The sequence below is a fragment of the Trichoderma breve genome (genome assembly GCF_028502605.1).
Source record: "Trichoderma breve strain T069 chromosome 7 map unlocalized scaffold00007, whole genome shotgun sequence".
NCBI lineage: Eukaryota > Fungi > Ascomycota > Sordariomycetes > Hypocreales > Hypocreaceae > Trichoderma > Trichoderma breve.
Window position 1 is genome coordinate 510851 of NW_026611593.1, and position 25424 is coordinate 536274.

General features: G+C 52.3%; 9 protein-coding genes across 9 annotated transcripts; 3 read left to right on the forward strand and 6 right to left on the reverse strand.

Annotated features, from left to right (window-relative positions):
* Positions 1-377: 377 nt before the first annotated feature.
* Positions 378-5059, reverse strand: T069G_10348 (rhoGEF domain-containing protein; the record flags this gene model as incomplete). The annotated part of the gene is made up of 3 exons (XM_056177558.1): positions 378-2746; positions 2806-3850; positions 3914-5059. The coding sequence occupies 3 exons, from the start codon at positions 5057-5059 to the stop codon at positions 378-380; spliced, it is 4560 nt and encodes a 1519-aa protein (XP_056023848.1).
* A 1934-nt stretch (positions 5060-6993) lies between these two features.
* T069G_10349 (sister chromatid cohesion protein dcc1 domain-containing protein) lies at positions 6994-7451 on the forward strand (the record flags this gene model as incomplete). Its single annotated transcript, XM_056177559.1, has 2 exons — positions 6994-7118; positions 7196-7451. The coding sequence occupies 2 exons, from the start codon at positions 6994-6996 to the stop codon at positions 7449-7451; spliced, it is 381 nt and encodes a 126-aa protein (XP_056023849.1).
* A 756-nt stretch (positions 7452-8207) lies between these two features.
* On the reverse strand, positions 8208-11342 carry T069G_10350 (uncharacterized protein; the record flags this gene model as incomplete). Its single annotated transcript, XM_056177560.1, has 5 exons — positions 8208-8651; positions 8712-9982; positions 10059-10491; positions 10540-10948; positions 11008-11342. 5 exons carry the CDS (start codon positions 11340-11342, stop codon positions 8208-8210), a joined length of 2892 nt encoding a protein of 963 aa, XP_056023850.1.
* A 2055-nt stretch (positions 11343-13397) lies between these two features.
* T069G_10351 (rad4 beta-hairpin domain 3 domain-containing protein) lies at positions 13398-16375 on the reverse strand (the record flags this gene model as incomplete). The annotated part of the gene is made up of 4 exons (XM_056177561.1): positions 13398-14094; positions 14148-14728; positions 14795-16218; positions 16300-16375. 4 exons carry the CDS (start codon positions 16373-16375, stop codon positions 13398-13400), a joined length of 2778 nt encoding a protein of 925 aa, XP_056023851.1.
* Positions 16376-16822: 447 nt separating this feature from the next.
* T069G_10352 (AN1-like zinc finger domain-containing protein) lies at positions 16823-17749 on the reverse strand (the record flags this gene model as incomplete). Its single annotated transcript, XM_056177562.1, has 1 exon — positions 16823-17749. The coding sequence occupies one exon, from the start codon at positions 17747-17749 to the stop codon at positions 16823-16825; it is 927 nt and encodes a 308-aa protein (XP_056023852.1).
* A 696-nt stretch (positions 17750-18445) lies between these two features.
* On the reverse strand, positions 18446-19351 carry T069G_10353 (mitochondrial 18 KDa protein (MTP18) domain-containing protein; the record flags this gene model as incomplete). Its single annotated transcript, XM_056177563.1, has 2 exons — positions 18446-19112; positions 19170-19351. The coding sequence occupies 2 exons, from the start codon at positions 19349-19351 to the stop codon at positions 18446-18448; spliced, it is 849 nt and encodes a 282-aa protein (XP_056023853.1).
* A 425-nt stretch (positions 19352-19776) lies between these two features.
* On the forward strand, positions 19777-20133 carry T069G_10354 (uncharacterized protein; the record flags this gene model as incomplete). The annotated part of the gene is made up of 3 exons (XM_056177564.1): positions 19777-19830; positions 19912-20042; positions 20100-20133. The coding sequence occupies 3 exons, from the start codon at positions 19777-19779 to the stop codon at positions 20131-20133; spliced, it is 219 nt and encodes a 72-aa protein (XP_056023854.1).
* A 1383-nt stretch (positions 20134-21516) lies between these two features.
* On the forward strand, positions 21517-22641 carry T069G_10355 (tc5 transposase DNA-binding domain-containing protein; the record flags this gene model as incomplete). Its single annotated transcript, XM_056177565.1, has 1 exon — positions 21517-22641. One exon carries the CDS (start codon positions 21517-21519, stop codon positions 22639-22641), a length of 1125 nt encoding a protein of 374 aa, XP_056023855.1.
* A 528-nt stretch (positions 22642-23169) lies between these two features.
* Positions 23170-25172, reverse strand: T069G_10356 (EAP30/Vps36 family domain-containing protein; the record flags this gene model as incomplete). The annotated part of the gene is made up of 5 exons (XM_056177566.1): positions 23170-23953; positions 24008-24486; positions 24544-24567; positions 24658-25009; positions 25072-25172. The coding sequence occupies 5 exons, from the start codon at positions 25170-25172 to the stop codon at positions 23170-23172; spliced, it is 1740 nt and encodes a 579-aa protein (XP_056023856.1).
* Between the last annotated feature and the right edge of the window lie 252 nt (positions 25173-25424).

Here is a 25424-nt window from a genome sequence, read left to right on the forward strand (position 1 = left end):
CCAAATTTCATAAAAGACAGAACCCCCCTCGCCCAAGACTCCCCTATTTCGCATGCTTTGAACCCTCCCAACCCCCCTTTAAATTCCAGAGAGAGCCCATCCTTGTTTTCTGCGGAATAAGTAGTATACAGCAGTTTTTCTCTTATTTTTCTTTTCGGTACCATCATCGCCCTGCGTCTATTAAAAAAAAAAGAAGATTTTTGGAAGAAACGTGAGAAAGAGAAAAGATGAAAAACGGGCCCGACATTACCACATGCCATCATCATAAAAGCCAAAAAGAAAAAAGCATCAAATCAAAATCCTCTCCAAAACAAGAGGAAAAGAAAAAAAAAAGGAATAGAATCTCCTCATTATTGCCGTTATCAAGCATCATTAGCTTATTCCGTCGTCCCCTTCAGCGCTGCCCGCAGGCTAATCATTTCGCGCTTCAATCGCGCATTCTCCTTTTTCATCTTGGCAAGTTCTTCTCCTTGCGTCTTGAGCTTGACAATCAGCTCTTCTTTATCTTCTTTGCCTTTGCCCTTGAGCGCCTTAACAATCTTTCCGAGCTCGGTATTGAACCGCTCGTATAGCAGCTCGTTTTCTGCCACGGCTTCTTTGTGTAGTTGGTCGATGGACCGCATCTTGGACTCGGTTGTCTTGAGAGTGATTTCCACGTCCCGCTGGAGCTCATCCTGTCTGTCGCGTAGCTCTTGCATCACGCCGGGCATCCTGTCCTCTAGTGAGGCGACCGATGAAGCCAACAGCTGAATGCTGGCTGCTTCGGAATCAGTCAAGCTATCATTGTTCACTCGTGCCATTTCCTCGCCAATCTTGAACAGTTCCGACTGCAGCATGGCATCTGCTTCTCCCACAGCAGTCTTCTCCGTCTGCAGCCGCTCTCGCAGCTTTTGCGGAGATTGCAGTCGGAGCTTCTGTGCGGGGGTTCGCGTCGGGCTGATAGTCACTCGGACCGGGGTTTCACCAGACGAGCTTCCGGGACGGATGGGCTTCGGCGGCAGCAATGTGGGAATGTTGGACGTCGACAGTGTTTTGGTGTGCGTTGGCTTCGGCCTCCTGTAAGGAGGCGGATCTTGTCTGGTAGGAGAATTTCCACGCATTGCCTGTTCCAGCTTGGCTTGAATCTCCTTGATTGGCGAGCCTGCTCTGATCCGAACACTGCCATAAATGTCCACCGAGCCCATGTTTTCCTTTTGCCGAGGGGATTTGAGCAGTGATGAGTCGGGGCTCAGGAGGGGAGTCTTCACAGGGATCACATTGGGACTGCCATTGACCTTTTCCGAAGTGTTTTGCAGGACTTGCAGCGCATCTTCCCTTTCCTCCGCCTCCCTCTCTTCTTGAATACTCTCAGTCTCCATCAGCGACGGAAGATCCGATAGAGAGCTTCTCCTCTTGGCATGTCTCCTCGGCGACCCGGGAGTTGGCGGCTCGGAGACGGGCTCCCCAATCGTGTCGAGCGGGTACTCTTGGCGATGCGCGCTGGGCGGTCTGTTCAGCTCCTCAAAGGCACTAGCTACGTGGACCCTGTCTCCAGATCCCGGCCTGCCCAGTGTAAATCTCTTTGAAATGTTGTTGTCGTCTATCGACCGTTGACGTAGAGCCTGCTGCATCGTCGCCCTAGACATGCTCTGGCTCTCGCCTGACGCCGAATTCCGGTGCTTGCCGAGACTTCTCCAGACAGAGTTGCGCTCCTCCTTGGAATTTGAGTTTTGCCGGAGCAGCATGTCAAGCCCGAATTTGCGGCGCAGAGACGATGTGTTGGAGGTTACGGATCCCTGGTGAGACTTGTTGCCGCTGTTGAGGCCAGGGCCACCGTTGGCGCGTGCCTGGAACGACTCAATCAGAGCCAAGTCGGCCAAACTAAAGCCAGCATACGTGGGCTCGCCAAATATCCTATCGCAGTCATCCACCAGTCGATCCAGCAGGTTGATGTAATTCGCGGCCGTGCCATCGGTAACCAGCATCTCCGAAAACGCCAAGGTCAGCGCACCACGGTCGCTATCGTTGCTGCAGCCGTCCAAGAGATCCGCTAGCAGCTTGATGAGTGCCGTAAACGCCCTTCGGTTTTGCGGAGCCAGTTCTTTGAACAAAAAGTTGACAAAGTCGGCGAACTCGCCGGGGACTCTCTTGTTGGCTCGCTCCTGTAGAGTGTCGAGCATCTTGATCGTCGTCACAGGCCCAATCTGTTCGGCCCAGGCAATATGGAGAAAATTCTCAAAAGCTGTAAAGACAACTTCGGTTCCAACGTCGTTGGCCACTTCCACCTCTGACGGATTCTCAATGAGTCGATTGTACAAGTCATTCACCAGAAGTTCATCGGCCATGGAGCGGTGCATCAATGTCCTGCCATGAATAGAGCCCTTGCGATATTGAAGAGCCGTTGTGAATGCCTCAAAAGTCTGCTCTAACCGAACGAGTGGGTTTTCTGGCATAACCTCTTCCAACGGCCGGCGCGAGTTGTCCCTGCCCCTGATCGAACCATACACGGAGTGGTGGCTGTCTGCTCGTTGGATGGAGGGTTGGTGTTGGTGCTTGATTTCGGAAAGAGTCGTCTCCGAGGCGTTGTTGGAACCGCCACTCCATAAGCTGGTGAACAGCTTGACAGGGGACGCTGCCAAGAAGGAGCGTGTTTTTTCTGCACGATTAAATAGACATAGCGTCCTTAGCGTTTTGGAATTGTAGGAGACCATGGGGGCCGTAAGATTTCGGTTAGACACGTTGAACTGGGCGCTCAAGAGCTGCATTACTGGACGGGGTTAGCATTGGAGAAAAGAGTCAGGAAAAAAGAAACAAAGGAAAACTCACTTCTTCTTGACATAGTTGGAAGGAAATCTTCCAGAGCCACGTCGTCTTGATACTGCTTCCCATTGAGGCCCACGGTGAGCAGGGAAATCCTCTTCATGTTCTTGCTCGCCACATTGATGACAATCTCGATGCCATAATGGCCGACTGGAGCTCCCTTAGTTCCCTTCTCATGGTCCACCACCACGCGGATAAAAGCGGGTTCGCGCCGGCCCTCCACGAGCTGATCGGCGCCCTCCTGATATATCGCGGCATGCAGACCCAAGTTGTTCTCGGGCATCCGGACTGAGCGCAAAGTCCAGCGAGGGTCTTCCCTCTCCGTCTCGGAAAACCGCGCCTCGATCCTTGCCTTGACGACATCTTCGCTCCACTTTGCGGCTTTGCCCTCAAAGGCTTCCTGCAGCAAGAAGCAGCGCGACGTGATGGCCTTGGGGACCTTATGCTCGCCGGGGTGCATGCCCTTCATCTCTGCGCTCGACGTCATCCAGACGAGGTGACCGTCGGCCGATTCTGTAAAGCGAACATCGGCAAGGTGATGCCATCCGGTAAAGATGAATTCGTACACGCCCGGGCCACCAGCAGCGTTCGTCATGGAGATGAGCAGCTCCGCTGCTGAAGGCTTGTCGATTTCCCGTAGCAAATCTCGGCCTGTCATGTTATTGTCGCCCGATTTCCTCAGCATGACTATGTAGTCGGAGAACAAGAGGAAGATGCCCGCGTCGTCGGAGTCAACGGTGGCCTGGTAGGGTGGTGAGAGCTCCAGAAAGTCGGCGGCTAGGATGAGGCGGCCCTGAGGCTCGAGGTCGGCAGGCCACGCCTCAACCATGTTTCGAAGTCGATTGGCGACATGAGGCTTGTCGGGCAGGGGATCGTCCATGGAGCAGATGTTGGTGATGATGTCTCGTGCCTTGAGCATGGGCTGTAGTGCCGGGTGTGTGATGGGCAACGAGGCGATAATCTGGTCAATTAGAAGGCTGTAACGCGGCAGCCTCTGGACGGGCTCAATGAGGAGTGAGCGAATGGTCTGCTCGCCTGCCTGGCTCACGCGCTGTCGGAAACTCGATTGCTGGTCTAGGAAGGAATTCAGCAGCGTCGGGAAGTGCTGACTAGCCTTGATGTAGTCTTGGTAGCACTGGGTAAACTTGGGGAACCATTCAAGGAAGAGCTTGGCCATGGCTAAGGCACCAAGCGGATCCTTGACTCGCGTGGGATTGTTGGGGGCCTTTGTTGACGAGAGGGTCATGGTAGGTATTTCCATATCCTTGACGGCGTCTTCTTCCGTCTCGTCCATGATCTTGCGCAGCTCCTCGACAAAGGCCGAGTTGACCTGGAGGATACCGTCTGATGACTTGGGAAACAGCTTCTCCAGCTCCTCCTCGGACGGACTCAGACTCTCGGCGGGCCGGGCTTTTGACTTGTTCCTAAAGTCGTTGGCCACTGTCTTGACCAGCTCCTGCACCTTGAGAACATAGCGCTCCTCGGTGTCGACGAGCTCGCCCATCTTCATGCGCAGCTCAATCTTTTGGTCCTTGGTAAAAGTCTTGTTGCGGTTCAGCGGCGTGGGCTTGGAGGGCGCGCGTCGCAGCTTGCTGGTGGGCAGGAAGACGGGCTCGCCAAACAGCTTGACCAGCGGTGTGTACATGCCATACTGGCGCAGCGTCGGATCGATGATGTCGTCTTCATCGTCGGGCATTTCCTCAAACTCTGATGGCTGGGGCGGTACTATGGACCCCGGCGGTAGGAGCAGGTCAATGTCGACGTTGCTTATATGTTGCGTCTGCAGGGCCTCGTCCAGCGTGGCAACGACATCGACGGTATTTTCGCTCTTGACCATCTCCTTTACCAGGTCGGCGGCGTGCTGCTCGCTGAAGAGGGCCGGAGCGCTGCCGGGGCGCTTCCCCTTGGGCGGGTAAACGTTCTTGAGATGGTTCTTTACATTTTCAGGCAGCTCCTTGAAGTAGCGGAACAGGCCAAATGCTAGGCCACGGTAGACCTCGTCGCCCTGGAACTCACGCGGCAGGTGGTTGACGACGCTGTAGAAGGGCGAGCTGGGGGATATCGTGATGCGCGGGAAGGACTGGAAGCCGGCGGGTGTGAAGACGTGGACCTGGACGCGGGAGCTGTTGAGAGTGTAGTTGGCCGTGGTCGAGGGCCCGTGGAAGATGAGGACGGGCAGCTGGCCCAGCAGAGGGTCGGGGGCGTGGTAGAGAGCAATGTGCTCGGGCGAGAGCGCCAGCTCGTCCGTAACCCGCACCATGGTGTCGTGTGTGGTCAAAGGGCGGCGCTCATAGCCCGACGGGGACTGGGTGGCAATGTACGAGGTTGGATGGTAGAGATGAGATGATTCGCGGGTGTTTGTGTCTTGTCTTGTCTTGTTGTTTCGTGTGTTTTGGTTTGTGTCGGTGTCTCGTCACCAGCTAGGCTACCCGCGGCGTGTCGTTTTCTCGTGAGATTCGTGTTTTGTTTCGCCTCGACAAGGTCACGGCTTGCTCGCTTCGGGATCGCTTTGTTTCGTCTGGTCTGGGACAAGCAGTAGAAAATTGAGAGATGTGGGATGGAGAATGCGGGATGAAGATCTGTGTCCAGAAACAACGGCCCAGAAAGAGTCAAGGCTGGGAGGGGTGACATGGGCGTCCAGGGGTGGGCCCAGGCTATTTGTTTAGGTCCCGTCACCGAGTAAACATGCTAAAGCCGTTGGTGGCTTGATTTCCGGCGGTTGGAAACCCGATGTCGAAAAAATTAATTTGATGCAAATTCAAAATGGATTGCTATTAGTAGCAGCGGCGGTTAGCTATCCACAGGGTCGGGTTGGTGATCTGCAAAATGGCTGGCGCCTCTTTTTGGTTGCCCTGGAAGCGGTCGATTTGAGTTTTGGAGAATTGAGTTTTGGGGGGTGTATTACTGAATAATCCTGTAAGAGCAGAAAGATAAAACAACATGGATAAAATAAAATAAAACAACAAAAAGTAAAAGACAGCATGAAAAAAGACAAAAAAAGAAGTTCCAGAAGCGAGCTGCTCCGTGCCCCTAGCAGATACGCAATAGGTGCTTAAACGAGAAAATAAGATGAATGTGGGCAACGGCCGGAATCTTGCGAAATCATGGAACTTACCAAGGGGCCTTGCCTTGTCCAGCCCGGCGTTAAGAATCAATGGATCACATCAATGATGACCTGTACCTGTACCTAGTGCAGCTGGCGGCTAATAGCACCAGTCGCATTGAAGCATCGTACTCGTACTTAATATTTACTGCAGCCAAGAGCCGAGAACATAATCGTAAGAGAAACAGTCAGCAGACAGACGTGGTGAGAAAAGGTGAGAAAGAGAAAACATGAAGGATCAATCAATCCCTGGCCCGCTCGAAAATAGACACCTCTCTCGGAACATTTCACAGGGCATGTCCTGCAAAACTCGCAAGCTGAAAGATTGCCGTCCCACGTCCCTGAACCTCCCCCCCAGAGCTCTGTCTTGGAGATTGAACCCCCCCCCCCCCCCCCCCCAGCAACCGCCCCCGCTGTTTTATAATGAGACAGGCCCTGTGAAACGGAGCAGCTCCCCCTAAGACCCCGCTGGAACGCCGTGCTAGTGAGATTTGAGGGGAGCTATCGAAGCTGGAGCTCAGCTTGGAACCTGACCTTGGCGCGTAAGTTAGTTGCTGTGCGAGTGAGTACCTTGCGAGTACCGCTGTCTCCAGGAACCCCGCCAGTTGGCGACCCAGGCGCTGCGATTCTTTAGCGCAGAGGACGGGTGTACAACGAGGTACAGCAACTGCTCATGACGTCGTATCATTGGCTACAACCAACGCCGTACCTTGAGGGACAGCTTTTTCTCATTCATCATCCAACTCCATCCATTTCAGCCTCATCTCATTCATCATCATCCAGTATATACAGCAACTCGCCTTCTTACTCAATTCAATCACTCAATCGCTCAATTACTTACATACAACACTCACATACAACTGCGTCATCCCCTCATCTCATCCACCATCCCAAACAAAATCAACCACCGGCCCACGGAAATTTTAAACCCCCTTCGCACCTCATTCTATTAGGCCCCCGCTCCCCATCTCACTCAACCCCCAGTCCCTACCTCTCTCGTAATCAATCATATCGGCGATATTCATAATCAATCACCATTCAACGCGCTCCACAGCCAGCCCGTTACAGAACAGCACACAAACCGAACAAACATGTCCAGCTCCTCCCAGACCACCCAGAAAATCCCCCTCCACCACCGCCCAGACGACACCGGCTACCGCCTCATCGAGCTTCCTCCCGAACTGGAAAGCCTTCTCGAATCGGAAAATGCTCCCGTGTTCGTCATTCCCTTCTTTTCTTCTCCTCCTTCTACACTTTTCTCTCTTCAACCCATGTACTCATCAGCCTTTCCAGCCTCACCCTAGAATCCTCCGAGTCATCAGCCCTCCTCAAAACCCCCGACAGGACATACTCCCTCCGCCAGAAAAACACCTCAAACTCCGTCATCCTGCTCTCACCCACGGCCGACCAAGGCATGGCCGCCATCTCCACCATCCGCGAAACCGTCGAGCTGGACGTGGCGCCTCAAACTCCTGTCACCTCGGGTGGCCCGCTCAAGAACACGGGCAGCAGGGGCAAGTGGCATGAAATGTTTGGTAAAGGACGATAGGTAAATCTACTAAATGCCATCGCTAATCCATTCTTCAAACTTGATTCCAAATGATCTATACAAAATGTAATGGCTTTCGTAGTTTTAAGTGTGATCAAAGGAAGCCGCTTATACTCAACCATCACTACAGCCTTCGCGATAGTCTTTTTGTTGCGCACTTCGTCGAGCCACTAGCAGCCTTAACCATTCTCAAGTACCCTCATGGATAAACCTACAGTGTTGCCATGGTATATTAAGCAGATTTCAATCAAAAAAAAAAAGACATTCCATCATTTGAGAGAGCACTGGGTATAACCCTATATTAAACCAACGCTCGCCGCTTCTATTTGACATTCTACACTATTATCAACATATCATCTATTCCTCGGAATTCTGTCATCTGCGGTGCGGCCGGTAACCAAACCAACCGCCTTGCCTAACCTAATGTCGTGCGCGGCGTCGATCACCTCTCCCATCGCCTTGCCTAGGATTCTGTTGTCCCTGTAACCAAACCAACCGCCTTGCTTGCCCAGGATTCTGTTGTCCCTGGCGTTGATCACCTCTCCCATCGCCTTGCCCAGGATTCTGTTGTCCCTGGCGTTGATCACCTCTCCCATCGCCTTGCCTAGGATTCTGTTGCCCTTGGCGTTGATCACCTATCCCATCACCCCCTTGGAGATTCTGTTGTCCTTGGCGTCGTTGACCTCTCCCATCACCCCCTTGGAGATTCTGTTGTCCTTGGCGTCGTTGACCTCTCCCATCACCCCCTTGGAGATTCTATTGCCCGTGGTGCTGATGCTGTCCCCAATCGCCCTCCTCGGCGATGGCAGGCGGCATACCGAGTCCATACTCAGCCGGCACCTGCTGCTGTGCTTGCAAGTTTGGGAAATGCCCCTGCTCTTGATGCTGTGGGAGCGCGTGTTGCTGTGTTCCCAGTCGGTCGAGTGACTGATACTCTCCAAGTCCCAGCTGCTGTACATCCAGTTGTGACAGCTGCCTAAGCGTTTCGTGGTGTGAAGCAAATAGCGCTTGCTCCAGTGCTTCCCATGGCGAGGGTTGCTGTACCTGTCGGAGTGTTTGCCGGAGTGCTTGCATCTGTATCTCCCCCAGTGTCTGCTGCGGTGCCTGCTCTTGTGGTGCCTGCTCTTGCGCTTGCCGTTGTTGCTGCCGCTGCTGTGCCTCTTGCTGTGCCTCTTGCTGTGCCTCTTGCTGTGCCATTAGCTGTGCCGTTTGCAGTGCCCTCTGTTGTTCTTGTTGATGAAACTGAGCCTGAGCCCTAACCAGCAGCTGCAGTTGTTCCTGTCGCCGTGCTTGCATCAAGGCATGCTGCTGTCGTTGCGCTGCTCCCGCGTGCCTCTGCTGTGCTTGCTCTTGTGCCTGCATCTGCTGGAGTTGTTGTGCCTGCAGCTGTGCATGATGATGCGCGCGCATCCGCTGGAAATTTGCCTGTTCTCTCTGCTCTAGCCACTGCGGCGGCATGGTCTGCTCTTGCTGCAGGGCCAGCAATTGCTGAGCAGTGGCTTGTTGTTGACTCTGTTGTTGTTGCTGCTGTTGAATATTGGCCTGTTGAATATTAGCGTGCTGAATATTGGCCTGTCGAACATCGGCCTGCTGCTGTCGAATATGCTGTTGAACTTGCTGTTGCTGCTGTTGCTGCCGTTGCTGGTGTTGAACGTTGACTTGCCGTTGCTGAGCAATAAACTGCTGCTGTTGCCCCCGGAGCCACGGCGGAATTACAGTCTGATTGATTGCACTATGGGGAAAGACGAATCGGGCTTGTTGTTGTGTCAAATCGTTGGTGGGTTGAGCTGGAATCGGGTTCGGCACCGGGTTTGGAACCGGGTTCGGAACGGCGAGGTGCGGTCGAGGTGCTCGGGGTATCTCAAGGTTCCTGGCAGCCACTTCTTCATCTGGTTCTCTTTTTTGACGCTTTTTAGGATTTTCATCCTCATCTGACGATTCATCCTCTGAGTCGTCTTGCTCTGCGTCTAGTGAATCTACCTCCGATTCATCGTCGTCGCCGTCTTGAGAGGCATCTTCTTCTTGAGAGTCGTCTCCCCAGTCGTCTTCAGAGCCATCTTGAGAGCCATCTTGAGAACCCTCATGACCATTCTGGGCATCGTTCTGGGCATCAACTGGCGGTGCGTCCTCTTGTATGTTCTGTAGCCCGTTCGGTGGCAACTGGCGTGGTCCAACTCGCACCAAGTTTTGTTCAAACATCCTGACTATCGGCGCACGATGCCTCTTGTTCGAAGCCGGAGGCGTAGGCGGTGCCGGTGCTCTCGGTATCTCCAGATACTGAGCGTCAATCTGTGGATGTTCGTTTACTAATCGTTCGCGCGTTTCTTTCGCGGCAGTATCAACTTCTTGAGCGTAACGATGCTCAGCATTATCATATAGAGGGCATCCCGTCGCTTCCGCTTGTGGTTTTGGTTGATTTTCCTTGAAATGGTTATAATCGCAATTTTTAGAGCATACGTCGCATTGAACATTGCCGCAGCGCGTGCAAGACACCTTGTTGCACCCCAGAGTCTTGATAAACGGCGTGCTGCCTAAATAAACAAAAGGTTAGCTAGCTATCCAGGGCGGAAAGACCTATCCAGGCAGAAAGACGAGCAGGTGCCTTACACTTGTTGCACTTTCGAATCAAGGCGGAAGACATGGCCTCTTCTATCTCGTGTCGCGCTGAGAAGCCAGCCTTCTGGGTAGCTTCCTCGCACGACAGCGGCACATGTGATTCGGCCCTGCATAATCTACAGCTCACGACCAGGCAGTCTGGATTCTGACAAGGGAACTCTCTATTCTCCTTCTCAGGGACACATATTGCCGCGAATGAGCAAAATGGACACTGAACAAGTCCTTCGATGTTTGCGGCTCGTAGCACGGCATCCTGTTCAATACGTTCGAGGGCAGTGACCAGGCCTTTGTCTAGGAATTTCGCACGCTCTGTGAGTGAAAACGGCGCCGAGCATCCTCCCCCCAAAGACAAACACGTTATCTGGTATCGGGATTGTCCAATCGTTTCCTCCGCCTGTTTGCGAGGACATTGTTTACAGAAGAGCTGAAGATGTTAGTTTATTGCGACTCGACACTCTTTTTCGGCACTTACATGACGGGGCTCGCCACTGCAGCTAACCATTCTATTCAATGGGAAGTTTGCAAAGCAACATTCGCATTCGCGCAAAAGCCCATGCTCCTTCGCATGCTCAAAATTCTTTTTCTCAGCTTCTTTACATCTTTGGCCGTACTTCAGATATTCCTGATGAACATAATAGAGTCGAGACTCGTATAATTCTTGCCGTATCGAATCATCTGGATCGCCGGGTACGTTTTTGTATGGGACGTACGACTTTAAGTCGAATATCTCTCGCATACGCTCAAAGGACGCCTTTTCTCCGGGTGCTGCCATGCCCTGGAGGGCTAGATAGGCCAAGAACAAATTCTGTCTGTTCTGTATCATGGTCCTAGAAATGACGACAGGCGAATGCTGGGGAAATTCTTCTCGTAGCAATTGGTACCTAAGGGGCCAGTTAGAAGTTTGCTCAGCAATGTTGACAGCTTGTCGAGTCTGGCTCACATTCTGCGTATCTTATGTTCTGTTGCTGCCTCTCTCGTGTCGTCATCATATTTGCTCCTGATGTCCCTCATATCTTGCATCACGTCCCTCGGTTCGCGGCGATTCCGCTCAGCATCTTTCTTTTTCTTTCGTCTTGGGTATTTAGATCCCGAGTGCTCTTGCTCAACAATGTCCCCAGCTATGTCATTAGCACAATAATACCATTTTTCTGCCACCGTTTTCAAGTACTCGGGGCAAATGTCTTGGAAAATCGTCATGAGCTTCTGCAGGCAGGCATTCTTGGCTTCCTGATCAGGGGGCTTGGAATCCATGCTGCCAAACGGAAACTGATCCATTGAACTCTGGGAAGCAGCTTGGATACTGTTGTGCTGGAAAGTAAAAGTAGTTTTCGTCTATAAAGGCTGTTTGTTAGACACTTTTGCCCACTTTCACAGGCCAGTTGTAGTTAGAGGGCAATGGCAATGTGGCCAGTGGACACGACTTGTTTACTTGATATCTCAAAGTAGGGAGAGCACCACACTGTAGTTCCCCATCAGCTATTCGCTAGAGCGTAGGGAGCTGAATGGTCGTAGATGACGGGTTTATTGATGGTTATCAATTCATATAGCCATGTCTCAGCGGCCAAGGTGTAGTATCAAGGAAATGGCTTTGAGTTGAAAGGCCAGGCACATCTCGGAAAGATTCGGTACAGTGTACACATTTCCTCGGAAGCACCAGTCACCAGGGGAGAGAAGAAATAGTAAATAGAATAATAAAAAGTAGGAGAATAAGAAGAAGATGATGATGATTAATTCCCCCCGGGGCCCAGCAGTGAAGCACGATGAACAAAGGCAACAACTCACCAAAGATTAGAAAGATGTCATTAGAAGCACAAGGTGAAATATGCCAACCGGTAGGGAGAAGGTTTTCGACGAGGAACGATAGCCAATTGCGATGCCCAGAGGGTTTGTAGATTATAGAAATTAATCAAATGTGAAAGAGCGCCGTGAGGGCACTAAGCGAGATGTGTGTGCTGGATATGTTTGTACTGGAGATGAATATGTTGGCTGGCAGCGCTGGTTAAATAAGAAGTCCTTCCTCGTCAGATGTACGAGAGATGGCTGCCCAACGACAAACGCATCGCCGTACAATTGTATCAGAGGCACCCGCGAGACCAACGCTCAAGGTACCAAATGTGAAGATCAATGCTGGAACCGGAGCTCCCGACGATCATCCACAGAATAAGAAGCACAGCGTTGGTTGCTATTCCGACTGCTCTTATCGCACCTAGTCAAGTACAGTAGTGCCGGCAGTTGGAGTCGCTCCACTCCAATCCTAGCTGGGGGAGTTCCACCTGTATCGTATCTTGGGCACGAACGTACAGTAGAAAACAAGATAAATAAAAATATCCAGGCCGTAACGATAGTGATGGTCGCTGCCGAGTGTCGATACGGAAAGAAAGGTGAAGTAAAGCGATCCCGCAGTGACGGCCCAGTGGAAAAGAAGAGTAAAAGAGTGCCAGAGTTTAAGAGTCGAGGTTGGGAGCGAGGCACCTGATTCAATTTATGTGTCGGGAGATTGTTCCCTTGATAGCCCGACGTTAAAGTCCAAGTGTAACAAATACTGCGAGACGGTGGCGTGTTGTAGCTGCGGCTGCGGTAACGAGTACCTGGGCATGCGGCTGTTGGCTACTGCCATCTTATGTTCAGCTCAGGTTGCACCACATTGGAGAGCAATCTGGATGACGTCCAGGGATGTACTCGCACAGGTACCGATGCTGCAGCACTCCCTGTCTTGGATCATTTTCAGCTGGCAGGCTCCCCTTGTCAGTTCAGTTCAAATCAGTTCAGTGTATGTTTGTACTCCGTGTTAGCTGCTGATCGACCGGCACAAGGCAATCGGCAAAATTGCCAGAATCGGGATTTGATTCATCGCTGCCGTCAGACTCTCAATAAACCGACTCGGCTTTCTATGTACTTGGTAAGCATCAGTAACCTGCTATACTGAGTACAGGTAAGTAAACATTGGTAAGGTTAGTTGGTACCTGGCGCCATGCAGTAGCCTTGTATGGACTGATTTCATACAGCGTGGACAGCATTCGCCCTACCTGTGCCCGATGAAAAAAAGCCCCAAACTTCTCATATAACCTCAACCAGGTATCCATGTACAATAACAAGCTCCGATATGTCTTTTCCAGGCAGAAATAGCCTTCTTCCTATTCAGGTAATCTAAGTTTGTTCATTCAAGATGTGCCACGCCACCAATTAACTGTCCGATATAAGCGGAGGATTGTCTCCGGCAAGACACCGCCATGTTTCCAATTGTCCAAGTAAATAGCCAGACAAAGACTCATTCATCATTCATCTCATGCAGAATATCCATCCCATGTATCATTACACCTTCCCATCCTCCTAGTCGCCATCTTCATCTTCCTCGTCGTCCTCGCTATCAATGGCTTGCTGCCTTCGCCGTGTTGCTCGTGGCTTACGAGCTCTTGGTGCCGCAGTCTCTGATTGAGTTTCCGCGTCTGGAGCATTCGCTTCCGCCTCACTCTCATCGCGTCCATCTTCCATGATAAGGTCTCCATCACCGCCCTGGTCGTCTTCCTCGAGAGCGGGGAAAAAGCTCGATGTCTCATGCGCCCGGTGGTCTTCACCGTCTTCTTCGTAACCTTCAGGCAGAAATCCTCCAGCCATTTCTTCGTCATGAACCTTGGCCGCCTCGCTGGCCTGGACCCCCCCACGGGAGTGACTAAAGACTGAAACACTCTCGTCGATCTCGCCATATTCTTGCCGAATCCTCTCCACGATGCGCATGCCCATAAGAAACTTGCGCCACTTACCCAGTGCTGCCTTGCGCCGCTTCTCATCTTCTTTTCTCACACGCTCCGCTTCGTCTTTCTCTAGCTCTACCATCACTCTATCGTGATGCTCTTTCGCGATAACGACTCCCTGGATGACGGGGACAGCCATCCGGTGGCCAAACTCAAAGTCCACCACGGCCTCTGCGTAGTCGATTCCGAGTCTCTTGCAGACTTTGACTACACCTCTAAAGGGTACGTGTACTGCGCCTTTTGGGCACATGTGTTCCGCAAATAGATCGATATTCCTATACCAATGTGTCAGTCCTCAATATGTGATTCTATACATGACATGACGTACCCGTATTCGTTTTTGGGAATGATGCCGTCCTTGATGGGCGGCGGTATAATCCAATCAGTCTGGTCAAAGCTGTATAATCCTTGGAGTACCTTTTGCCCGGTCATGGCCTCTGTTTCCAAAATCTCCCTCTTCCGATTGAGAGTGGCAGCCCGGTATGGAACTCTCTTCAGGGGCTCTTCGCCAGCAATTGGAGCTCGGCCTTGCTTGTGCCAGGTTTCTGCGCTTTTGACAAGGACGACATCGGATCGGAGGTATACGTCTTCTTCGTCCACTTTGCCACCCTTTCCTTTGTTCTTGAAAACCTTGACTGGTTCGGCGCCAGGTCTCAGCGCTTCCTCGCGTTTCAGGTGCCTCTCCAAAGCAAATTCCTTGGATTGCTTGTAGTACTGTAGCGTCTCTTCGCCTTCCTTGACTTCTTTCTTCTCAGCCTTTGCTGGCTTGAGGTCCGTAACGTCTTCTTGTTGGTCAACTTCTGTCAAAGGATGGTTCTTGCCTCCTCGCCTGTACCCAGACATGGCGGACTTGAACCAATCAAGCATTTCGTAGCGCTTAACCTTGCCATGGCGGTCATAGACCGGGATCTTCACAAGCGGCATTCTCGAGCCCTTGCTTCGCCCTGGAAGAACTTGTCGCTTCAGGTATCTCACCGTGACATCTTTGGCGGTTCCGTCTCGTGAATAGCCTACGACATAGGCTATGACTTGTCTAGCTCTGTCAGCTTTGGCACCGCGAGGCTCAAATGTTTCAACGAGATCCCGGTTGACAGCGATTGTCCCCTTCACAATGGGGTCGACTGAAAGATATTTTTTAGTGGCTGGTGATAGAATCTCGGTCCAATAATGTGGGAACTCCAAGTCCTTGTCGAATTTTTTATCCAATGGCTTGACTGCGGTGGCAAGATTCATGTCGATGGATTCGTCATCTGTATCCTTAAATTCGAGTTCCAAATCGTCTTCAGAATCTTCAGTGGTGGGAGCGGCCGATTGTGTAATAGAACGAGCAGAACGTGACCGAGCAAGAGTCTTGTTGACTCTTGCCTTCTCCTTCCCTTTTTTTTTAGCTGTGTCTCTCTCTGCCTTCTTTCCCGTAGTCTTCTTCTTATTAGTGGTCTTCATTGGAGTGCCTTGTTCATTTTCTTCATCTTCTGCATCTGCGTCCTCCAGTTTGTTCCATCCAAATCCTAGTGGTTGCAAGCTAGCAACCATCCGAGCATCGATACCCAAGCCTCGAAGTAGTGCAGTAAACAGTTGAGCTCCAACATCTCTGCTCCCTCTGCAGTCGGTGGCGCACTGCCGGAAATCCTCTATGCCCTCTAATCGCTCGCCAAATGCTTCGTAATCTGATTCGTTGCCCTTGTATGCTTTTGTGAGTCTATCGAGGCGCTCCAACGACATGTAGCCCCATTTCCGGAGACCAGGAGCCGAGACCCGAAATCGTTGTTTCCACCAGGCGACCAGCGATTTCATAAATCGAAACAAAGGATCGCCGTGGCTCATATCAATAGCTCCCTCTTCCAGCCGCTTGGCCGATCCACCCCAATCCCGAGACTCTTGCTTCGCGCCTCTCTTCTTTGTTGCAGTCGTCTTCTTGGGTGGCGGCTGAGGATCTAGGCCACTGTTTCGTCTCCAGCGATCTACCTCATCCCAGAGCCTGGGAGGGATATGAGAAACCATGATTGCCTGAACTTCAGCATCACATATCCACGAATTCCGAACGGCATTGTGCCACAGAAGACACATTATGTGAACGCAGTGCGTCGCATTCCGGACTATCCGCTCTCGCTTTGAGGGACCCTTTTTGTCGCCGAATTGATTCGTCAGAGATATTCGAGTGTCCCGATTCAGCGTCAACTCCAGATCGCCGGACGGTACTGGAGCATCTGGCTCAAATGTGAACTGGGGAGGGGCTTCCACATCCTCAAACTCAATGTCGTCATCGTCTTCGTCATCCTCACCGACATCCTCTGTTTTCTGCCGCTTGGCAAGAGGAACATCTTCAAAATCGCTGTCGGACAACGAAGAGAGTGGGCTGTCGCTATCACTGGCTCCGTCAAGGCCTTGCAGGAGTGAATCTGAGCCTCCGGGCGTGTGTGAAGAGTCGAGATCGTCGTACAGCGTCCTCTTTCGCGCACCGGCTCTGGGACTTGCCTCACTAGAGCCTTTATCAGCTGTGACCGTATCTTCAGGCCCAGAGGCTCTCAATCTTTTGCGTGGCACATATGGAGGCATGTCTTCCCATACGCGAATCGGTGATGCGAAGTCGAGTTTTGGTCAGAAGTCACATGTCGTCATTGACGCGAAAGTGTACGCGGGATCACGTGCACTGTTTAAGCTATTGCCATGAGCGTTTGCCGCCACCCTAGAGCTTAATATTGATTTGTAACGGCAGCTGTTCGTCAAAGAAACAGGTGCCTCTGATAGTAATTCACGATGAGATGATGTGTCGAAATAATTGACTTTGATGAAATTGTCTTGAGTAAATTCTGTGATTGCTTAGAAATGATATTAATGTATAATGTAATATGATGCCAAAGTCAACAATGCAAGTACTCTATGATATGCCGCTAAGCTCGCCGACTTCTTTTGTCCCCAATGCCTCAACCTGCTAGAAGCAAGAACCTATTCAAAACGCCCATATTACCTCTTGTGTATGTCTTCTCAATCCAATGTCTTTCGTTAAACCTCAATCAAGTCCGCAGGCGCACCAACGCCCCTCAGCAACACCAAGGTATTCCCGCTCTGTATCGACGCCCCAACCTTCTCGCTGTAATCAAGGACCCTTCCTCCTTCGACATGGAACACCCGTAGCTTGTCTCTCTCATCCGAGCTCTGGTTGTTGACGTTTTGCACCTGTAGGCTCTTTGCTGCCGCGTCCAGTACACGGCCGACTACCCAATCCTTGGAATAGTAGAACTCTCCCTTAGGAAACTTGGCCTTTGCCGTCTCGGCCTCGGCCTCAACGTAGACGTAGATGCGCTTCTCCGGAGCCAACTTGTCGTCTCCCTTTGCGGTTTTCTTCAGGCTGTTGACGGCGACCATTCGCGCTGCAGCTGAGCTGGGCTTAGGCTTTGGCAGCGCTCTGCCAGCCTGCTCCTTCTTGGCCGTTCCCCATGCTCGAAGCCTGTCCAACGCGGATTTCGTCCTCTGGGCAACGTCGATCTGGATAGGCCGCGCCCCGATTGGTGTCAAGTTCTTGCAGTTGTGGTCATCCTTGAAGCGGTGCTTTAGACAGTAATCCCGATTACATGTTTCGCAGTGAACGCCTGGCACTAGCGAAGTGCCGATGGTTGTCTCGCAAGTTGGCGACGCGCAAGGCTTCTCTGAGATCTTATCCCGCAGCGTCCTCCCTTGGCCGATGGAGGGCTTTGCCAGCTGTGCCTGTCGTTTACGTTCCGCCCATGCTCCCGGGTTTGTGCACTTGTGAGCGGACTCTGAGCGGTGATCCAGGCAGAAAGTCTTGGTGCAGGACTGGCAGAAAAAGGGGAGGAAATCAAGCTGATTGCAGTATTCGTACTGGCAGTGTTTGCCGACCAGGCTGGCGTCTTCCTTGTCCTTCATGATGTAGCTCGTTTCTGGAGCGTCGGAATCCGAACCTGACGCCATCTTGGGCAACGTGAATGATATAAACAAAATAAATATGTCGCTGCAGTCTTGCTAATCCAACTTATGTGCTGTTCAGGCAGAGCAAATGTCGTCACCTTGCGAACAAAGGCAAGCAATCCGGCGCGGCTGACGGCGTCTCCAGTCGGCTGACCAAACGTGGCAAGGAAGCGTCTGGAAACCCCTATAACCGTCTGCTAAATTAGCGACCACGCACTGAAGCCCGTGCGCTGTGCTCGCTGTGCTCCGGGACACTAGCGACGACGCTGTTTGTAAGTCTGATGATGAGCCCGGATATGCAATACGGAAGGGAATTTGACAAATGATTCGCCAAGCGACAGGGGACAAGATGAGATGAGCACGAGATGAGATGAGGCGCAAATAAGGCTGCTGCAGGGTCGAGTTCGCATCGCGGGGTCATCCGGAAGCCCCACCGATTTGTGCCGTGATTTGAGCTTACATGTGTAAGATGGTCACTGAAATAAGTCAACGAGGAGATGGAGCATTGTACTAACAAGAATATTAATCAGTAAATATATGAGAGAGATTAAAAAAAGTAATGGTGTATTGAATTGTATTGTACTGTATTGTGGTTTTACAAAAAATCATCTAATGTGCTCCAAAGGTCCAAGAGTGGAGAGCACCTTGATACGCCGCAAACGCCCTATCCCATCCATATTCACAACCAGCACATCCCAGCTATTCCTCCTTAATCTTGGGGTCCTTGTTGATGAGCTTCTCTCGGCCGGTAGCCGGTAAATCCCCAACATACGCCTTGCCTCCAAACTGTTCAAAGCCCTTGTGGAATGCCCACTCCACGGCGTCCTCGACCGGCTTGTCAAAGAGGCTGGGCAGGAATGGAACCACAGACAGGCCCAGTCCAATGGGGCCCCATGTTCTGAGGGTGGCATTTTTGACATTCTTCATTGCCTTTCCCGAGTACTTGACCATGCTGTGGATGGTGAATGCGGGCAATCCCATACTGGCGACGCTCTGGAAGATGGCTCGCTGCACCATGACGGTTCGATAGTCCTCCAATGGAGGGACCACACCTGGGGCAATGTTGCGCGTCTCCTTCTCAGGGAGGCCGGAAAGTCTTTGCTGGTGAGAGTTGAGCAGGACCTGGGGGTTCAGGATCCGCTGGTTCTGCCAGTAGGCGCGGTAACCCTCATGAGAGACATCGCCAAGAATGTAGAGCCATGAGATTCCGTAGGCAGTGCGAACGAGGTTTGGATGCGCAACGGGCCGGAAAGATTCGCCAATATCTGAAGTATAGGCGACATATCGATGGGCGGACAGGAGAATGGTTCGAAGTCGAGTCGCATACGCGGCATATCGCAAGTTGCTCTCTGTAGTGTCGGGAGCCCTGCGATGATTGATCTTAGCATCTCCATGCCTGTAAATGGGCACAGGTAGCAATTACCGTCCCTCCTTTATGCTGTCAAAGAAACTCTCATCCTTGTCGGCCTTGTCTACAATCTTCTGCAGTCCCCTGGGCAACTTCTCAGCCTTGGGAAGCTGGGGATCGAAGACATGTTCCTTCGGCGCCTCTTGCTGCTGCTGCTGCTCAGGCTTTGAATCATTTGATTTCCCCCACCAACCCATGATGGCGCTCTAGTGAATGAAGAGATGCAAGAATGAGAAAGGCGAAAGAATGTCGAGGGAAACCAAATGCCCGCGTTGGTTGATACCTTATGAATTGAATGAAGGATGGAGAATGCCAACGTCAGTACCAATTCCGGCAGCAGTAAGATCCGTAGCTCACGGCTACCAGGAACTCCCGCAAAGCTAACATGGCTAAGCCGGTACAGTGACGTCGACTAGCGAAGCGGTACCTCTGGGTTGGGCATCCACTGCGCAACAAGCTCGGCCGGGGAATAGCCGGATTGCCGGGGCCTGCAATTCCAGGCACAATTGCAAGTCTCCGTTTTTGCGGCAAAGTCGTTTCAACGATCCTCAACTCTCCAGCAATCCATTGATTCCCGCCCGTTCCTCCCGTCCACCCTTTCGACGCATATCCCGAGGTCAAAATGGCTGGTGTCGCTACCTACACTATTGCTGGTCGACAGATCGGCGGCCACTACGTATGTCTTGCCGGCGAAAGAAAAAGTCGCACTCTCTAGCTCTCTGGTTCCAGCTCTCTGACTTGAAAATCAACTTCACAGCTTGCCATGGGCTGGTTGGCTACCCTCTTCGGCGGTGCCTACTATGCTGCTTCCGGCCCCAAGAAGCCTGCGAATGCTGTTGCCACTCCCCCGATCAACGCCTCCAGCTCTGACGAGGCCGACTTCATCAAGTGCGTTATATACTATCAGCTGCGACTTGGAGGCGCAATCGGCTAACGGAATAACAGGAAATTCCTTGAGGAGCAGGACAAGAAGCACTAAATGGCGAAACTCGAAAACGACCAGCATGGAGGGGGATAGTGTATTGTTGTCTTGTACATAATAGATGCCCAGAGAGCGAATGTGTCTCGAGATAGAAAAAACGATGCGATTTACTCTCCCCGACACGGCCAGTGCACTTATTGATCGCACCTACGTTTGACGGCTTGAAGATGTGTCCTTTGCACAGCCTATGTTGAGCTGCAGTGCGTTATAGTGAAGGGCGAGGCGATACCAATGACTGTTGAGCCGGCGTAGTCTGGTGTTATCACTTCCTCCGCCATATCCATTACCTTGGCCTTTGATGTCTTTGAGGTGAACTTTGCGTATATGATTTTCTAAAATTGAGCAAATTGATTGCTTGCGGCGAGTGTATATGGACTGGATATGCTATTAGGGAAATACCGTTTGTAGTTCGGCGCTTTGGCTCTCCATGGTATTATTGAATGCGAAGACAGTGCAATAGTCGTGAACTGGCTATGCAATTGCGAGACGATGATTACGACGAATTGCCAGCATTTTCTTACAGAATTATTGTAGCACTTCTTTCATGTATAACAATAACGGCAATGAACTTGGTCATGCGTGGCAGTTTCACTGAGCCGTACATGCAAGGGCAGTTACATCGATCAGGCTGCGCATGTAGAAGCAGCAAATACAGTGCACTGCCAAGATGAAGCAGTGGTGGATATGGTAGCCCGGTGAAAAGATGTAGTTCTCTGTATCACGTACGGGTCATTTAAACATTGAGCATCAACTTAAAAATTACGGATATGAAGTAAATACGATGGACCCATTGTCAACATGCAAATAGACAGACACTCGAGGTTGATTGCATCAAAGCTTCGTTAGATGCGTCACAGCAATAAGCTCGAAATGTCTTGATGCAACCTATCCATCATAAGATGATAAAGAGAAATTCAATAATCGAACTCCAGGAACGGGCCCTTTTAATTTTATATCCTAGCGTCCGGCCGGCCTCATGCTAGGAGCCTTGTTTGATCGACGGGCAGCCGGATATAAGCATACCAGCGCCTCTACTCGTATACAAAGCGTCCAAGCACCGTTACTGCAATGGAAGACGCGCAAATCGCATAACCCGTGAATTGGCCATGCAGCCACTCGCCATGATCAGATGCAGGGCGACAGCAAGGCCAGCCTATCACGCATTTCGCATTCCAGCCGTCCTGCAGGCATCGTGTAGCCAATGTGCAATGTTAAGAGTCTTAGATGGGCGGCAGGCGGTCACGTGAGCGGCATCTGGGCGCCAGAAAAGCCCTGAAGGCTGGTGAGCGCGCCCCGCCCTGCTTTTATGGCGCATGCACCATCTCCTAAACCGAAAGAATCCTGCATCCATCGGATACAACGATTGCAATTTGGACGAACATGGCCGCGACAGACTCGCTGGTGGACGGCAGCGACATCTCGCCGTCCGTGTCGGCGCCCAAGGAGCGGCACTCGCTGACGCTGGACCAGCGCCGCGCCCTCCGCCGCTGGGCCAACACGCAGACGATCCGGCCCTCGCACAAGGCCTGCATCGAGTGGTTCTTCAGCCAGTACGGCCAGCAGATCAGCCAGTCCACCGTCTCGCACTCGCTGTCGCCCAAGTACTCGCGCCTCGACGGCGACAACCCGCAGCTGTCGGGCTCGCGCCTGCGCTTTGGCAACTGGCCCGACGTCGAGAAGCTGGTGCTGCTGTGGTACCAGCAGGTCCAGGCCGCGGGCCGCCAGCCCACCAACGAGGAGCTGGGCGAGAAAGCGAAGAGCATCTTTAGCCAGCTGCCGCGCTACAAGGAGGAGAGCCCGCCCGAGTTCTCGCCGGGATGGATTCACCGCTTCAAGAAGCGCTATGGGCTGCTCATCCGTCGCCAGCGACGCCACGGTGACGGCGGCATCAACCCGGCCGACGACATTGACTACCTGGCCGACTGCGTGCCGCGCTTCATGGCCATTGCCAGCGACACGAGCCCTGCCGCCATCCGCGAGCAGGTCCTGCGCGTCGTGGGCGTCGAGTCGAGCCTCAACACCTGCGCCCTGGTCCGTGACGAGATCATCCGCCGCCTGGCCAATGCTCATGCCGCTCCGCTCCCGTCTCTGACCCCCGTCGAGCCCACTCTTGCCCAGCCTCAGCCCGACCAGCAGCCGCTCTATGCTGAGGACGACCCCGAAGTGGTGCTTCAGAACGCCCTTCGACAGCTTCAGCAGGAAGAGCAAGCGGCCGAGGAACAGGCCGCTGCTGTGCGCGAAGAGCGCGAGCGTGCTGAGAGAGCTGCTGGGCTTCAGCAGCAGCAGGCCATGGTGTCTACGCCGAGTGCTCGCGCCCCGTCAGATACTCGCTACACCACGCCGGGCCAAGACATGGCCCCTGATCTCACTCTCACGCCAATTCACTCTGAAGTCCCCATTGCTACTCACGACAGACCGCTGCGATGTCCCTTTTGTGTCAACCAGCGAATGCTCCGCTCGATAAAGGAGGCGGTGGAACACATGTCGACGCACGTGGTGGTATAAACTCCATCATCGTCGTCAAAAATCATCTCTCTCTTCATTTTTTTCTCCTCCTTCATCAATCGGCGTTGTATCTTATCAGCCCTCAAAAACTGCTTCGCCACATCTTTTATGCGCTTTGTTTTTTTCCACAAACTGGGAGTACGAGGACGAGGGGGGAATTTCACGTCGCTTTTTTGGGATGAGGGGGTCCCCTTTACACGCTCACGAAGTTTGATAAAAAAGACAAGGGGGCCTTTTGGGGAGTTTCGGTGTCTCTTTTTTATCATCATCTCTTATTTTTCTTTGATATCCATATGGCATGAGGCGGTAAAATGCCGTCGCTAGGCTGCTGATGTACACTATCTTTGTTTGAGAATCAAGACGCTCAGGTATCTATGCCGCGTGTGCATGATTCACAAACAATCCCAACTCTGAGAATGTAAAAGAAAAAAAAAAGGTGTATCCATGTAAACTATTATTCTCAAATCGTAGACTTCATGTAACTCGTTTTCTCTAGCAATCAATCCAAGCCGCCCAGCTATGTCTATATCAACCAATCAACCCGGTCTCCTTCAAACGCTGTATCAGTGCGTCGGCCTGTTCCTGCGCCTCCTTCTTCTGCAGCAATGCCGGATCAGTACTGCCAATGTAATTCTTCCAAAACTTGAGTCCCTCAAGCCCCTCCTCGCGACACAGGGCCCCGTGCTCCTCGGCCATGAGCAGCTCCTCCTCCGCCACGCCGAGACTCCATCCAAACCTCTCCGCGGCCTCCTGCGCCGTGACACCGCGCCCAAACTCTCGCCAATCCCATGCAACGTCCCGGTCGGGCGGGAACTCGTGCAGGTCCTGCAGCCAGGCCAGGATCGACTTGATGGTGGCGTCGTCGGTGCGGTCCCGGGCCTGCACCACCATGACGCCGCTCCGGAACTTGCGCAGCCGCACGGGCAGCTTGAGGCCTTCCCACATCTGCGCCGCTTTCTCAAAGTCCATCGGGCTCACGAGCTCTACGCCGCCGCGCGCTCGGTTGAACATTGCCCATAGCTCGACTAGCGTGAGGATGCCGCCAGCCCGCTTGAGAACGCCCCTTGAGTCGTCTGTTAGGAACTCTGCCAAGTTGCGGGCCAGCTCAGAGAAGTAGAGTGACTCGGAGCTGCCACCGCCGACAATGTCCTTGGTCGTGATTAAGCCCAGCTGATGGGCGGATTCGGCCAGTATGCTATTGTCCTTTGATGTGACATCACCACTGGCCCCGTTGACCTGCTGTGCAAATCTCTCTGCCAAAGCCACTACCTCCTTTGCAGAGGCCATCAGTGCTTCGAGGTCTTCGAATGCACTGCCGATCAGGATTTCGTTATTCTTGCGCATGTTCAAGCCTAGTTGCTCGAGCCCAGCAATGCCCGCTGTCTTCGTCTTCTGAACAGGGGTGCTTGGTGAACCACTGCCGGAGCTGTCATCCATCGCGCGGTTGCTCTTTGGAGCGGGAGGTGCATCTTGCAGCAGCCATTTCCGCTGCGTCATGGCACTCTTTAGTCGTTCGTAAAAGATTTTTTCTCCGCCACCTCGGAATGATATCTTGACACTCTCTGCAAAGTCTGTGCTACTCTGGCTTGTTTTGCTGTTGCTATCCTTGACTGGACCCGGGGACTGTGTCCTAATATACTCGGAGCTAGAGATGGAAGAAGGTATGTTTTGCGAGAGTAAAGGAGCTCCGCACATCTCGCAAGATAGAAGCGAAGGGTGATTTGAGAAAGTGCATCGAGGGCAATGGAACGACACCGAAGTATCAGGTTTTCCTTGACCACTGCCAATACGAGTATCAAAAGTCAAAAGGTCGCTTGATTGCGGGGTGGTTGTTGATGAAGTCTCCTGGCTCGAAATTCCACTCTGGCTGGTATTTGCGGTGGCTGCTGGACGGTTGCTTGCGGTGCTGATAGCCGCCTTCAGCACCTGCGATAGCGTTGGTTTGATCCCGCATGCCAGGCATGGAGGAAGAGGAGTGTGGGCATTTGCTGTCGTCGGATCAAAATTGGAAGGGACCGGGTTTGAGAAGCTGCAAATGGTGCAGACCCAGGTTGCGGCCGTTATTGACGGAGGTCCGGACGGGGGAGTGTAAGCATTGTCCGACGGTGCGGGAGATGGCGTGCTCCCTCTTGAGTTGACTCCCGTGTTGGACACAACGCGGTTATGGAGCGTTGATCGCTTTAAAGGCTTGGGAACAATGGTGATCTTGGCCGATGACTTGAGGAACCCGGCATAGAACTCATACCGATCCACCTCCTTCAGGTTCAACGCGGCGGAGTACTTCCTTGGCTCATCCTTGTCAACATAGCAGATGCGATGAGATGTCAGATACACCTGGCCATTCTGCTGGTTCGGGAGCTTAAACTTCCTAAGCCGTCTCATCAACATCCAGCCCTCAAACAGCCCCGCTTCCAGACCCAAGAGACTCACCCTTCGTACAAGCCAACATTGTCCTGGACAAAGAGCAGTACTTCATCCGGAAGATACGAAGGCCGCAGTGCAGTAGTCAGATCAATATGCTTCAGGAACATTCGTCATACGGCAGTGGCAAAGAGCCAGCCCTCAATAAATTGAATCGGCCTGGGATGGATGCGTTGAATAGCACGTGCCGAAGGAAGCGCAATGAATGAAGGCTGGATGACGGAATAAAATGCGTTCTTGCTGGAAATTTAGATGATCAATAACAAACAGTCTGAGTCTGCACGTCTACAGAATCTGGATAGAAGACAAATTCCGGTTATTGGTGAGTCTATAGCGAGGATAACGATGAAGCAAGGTTGCGC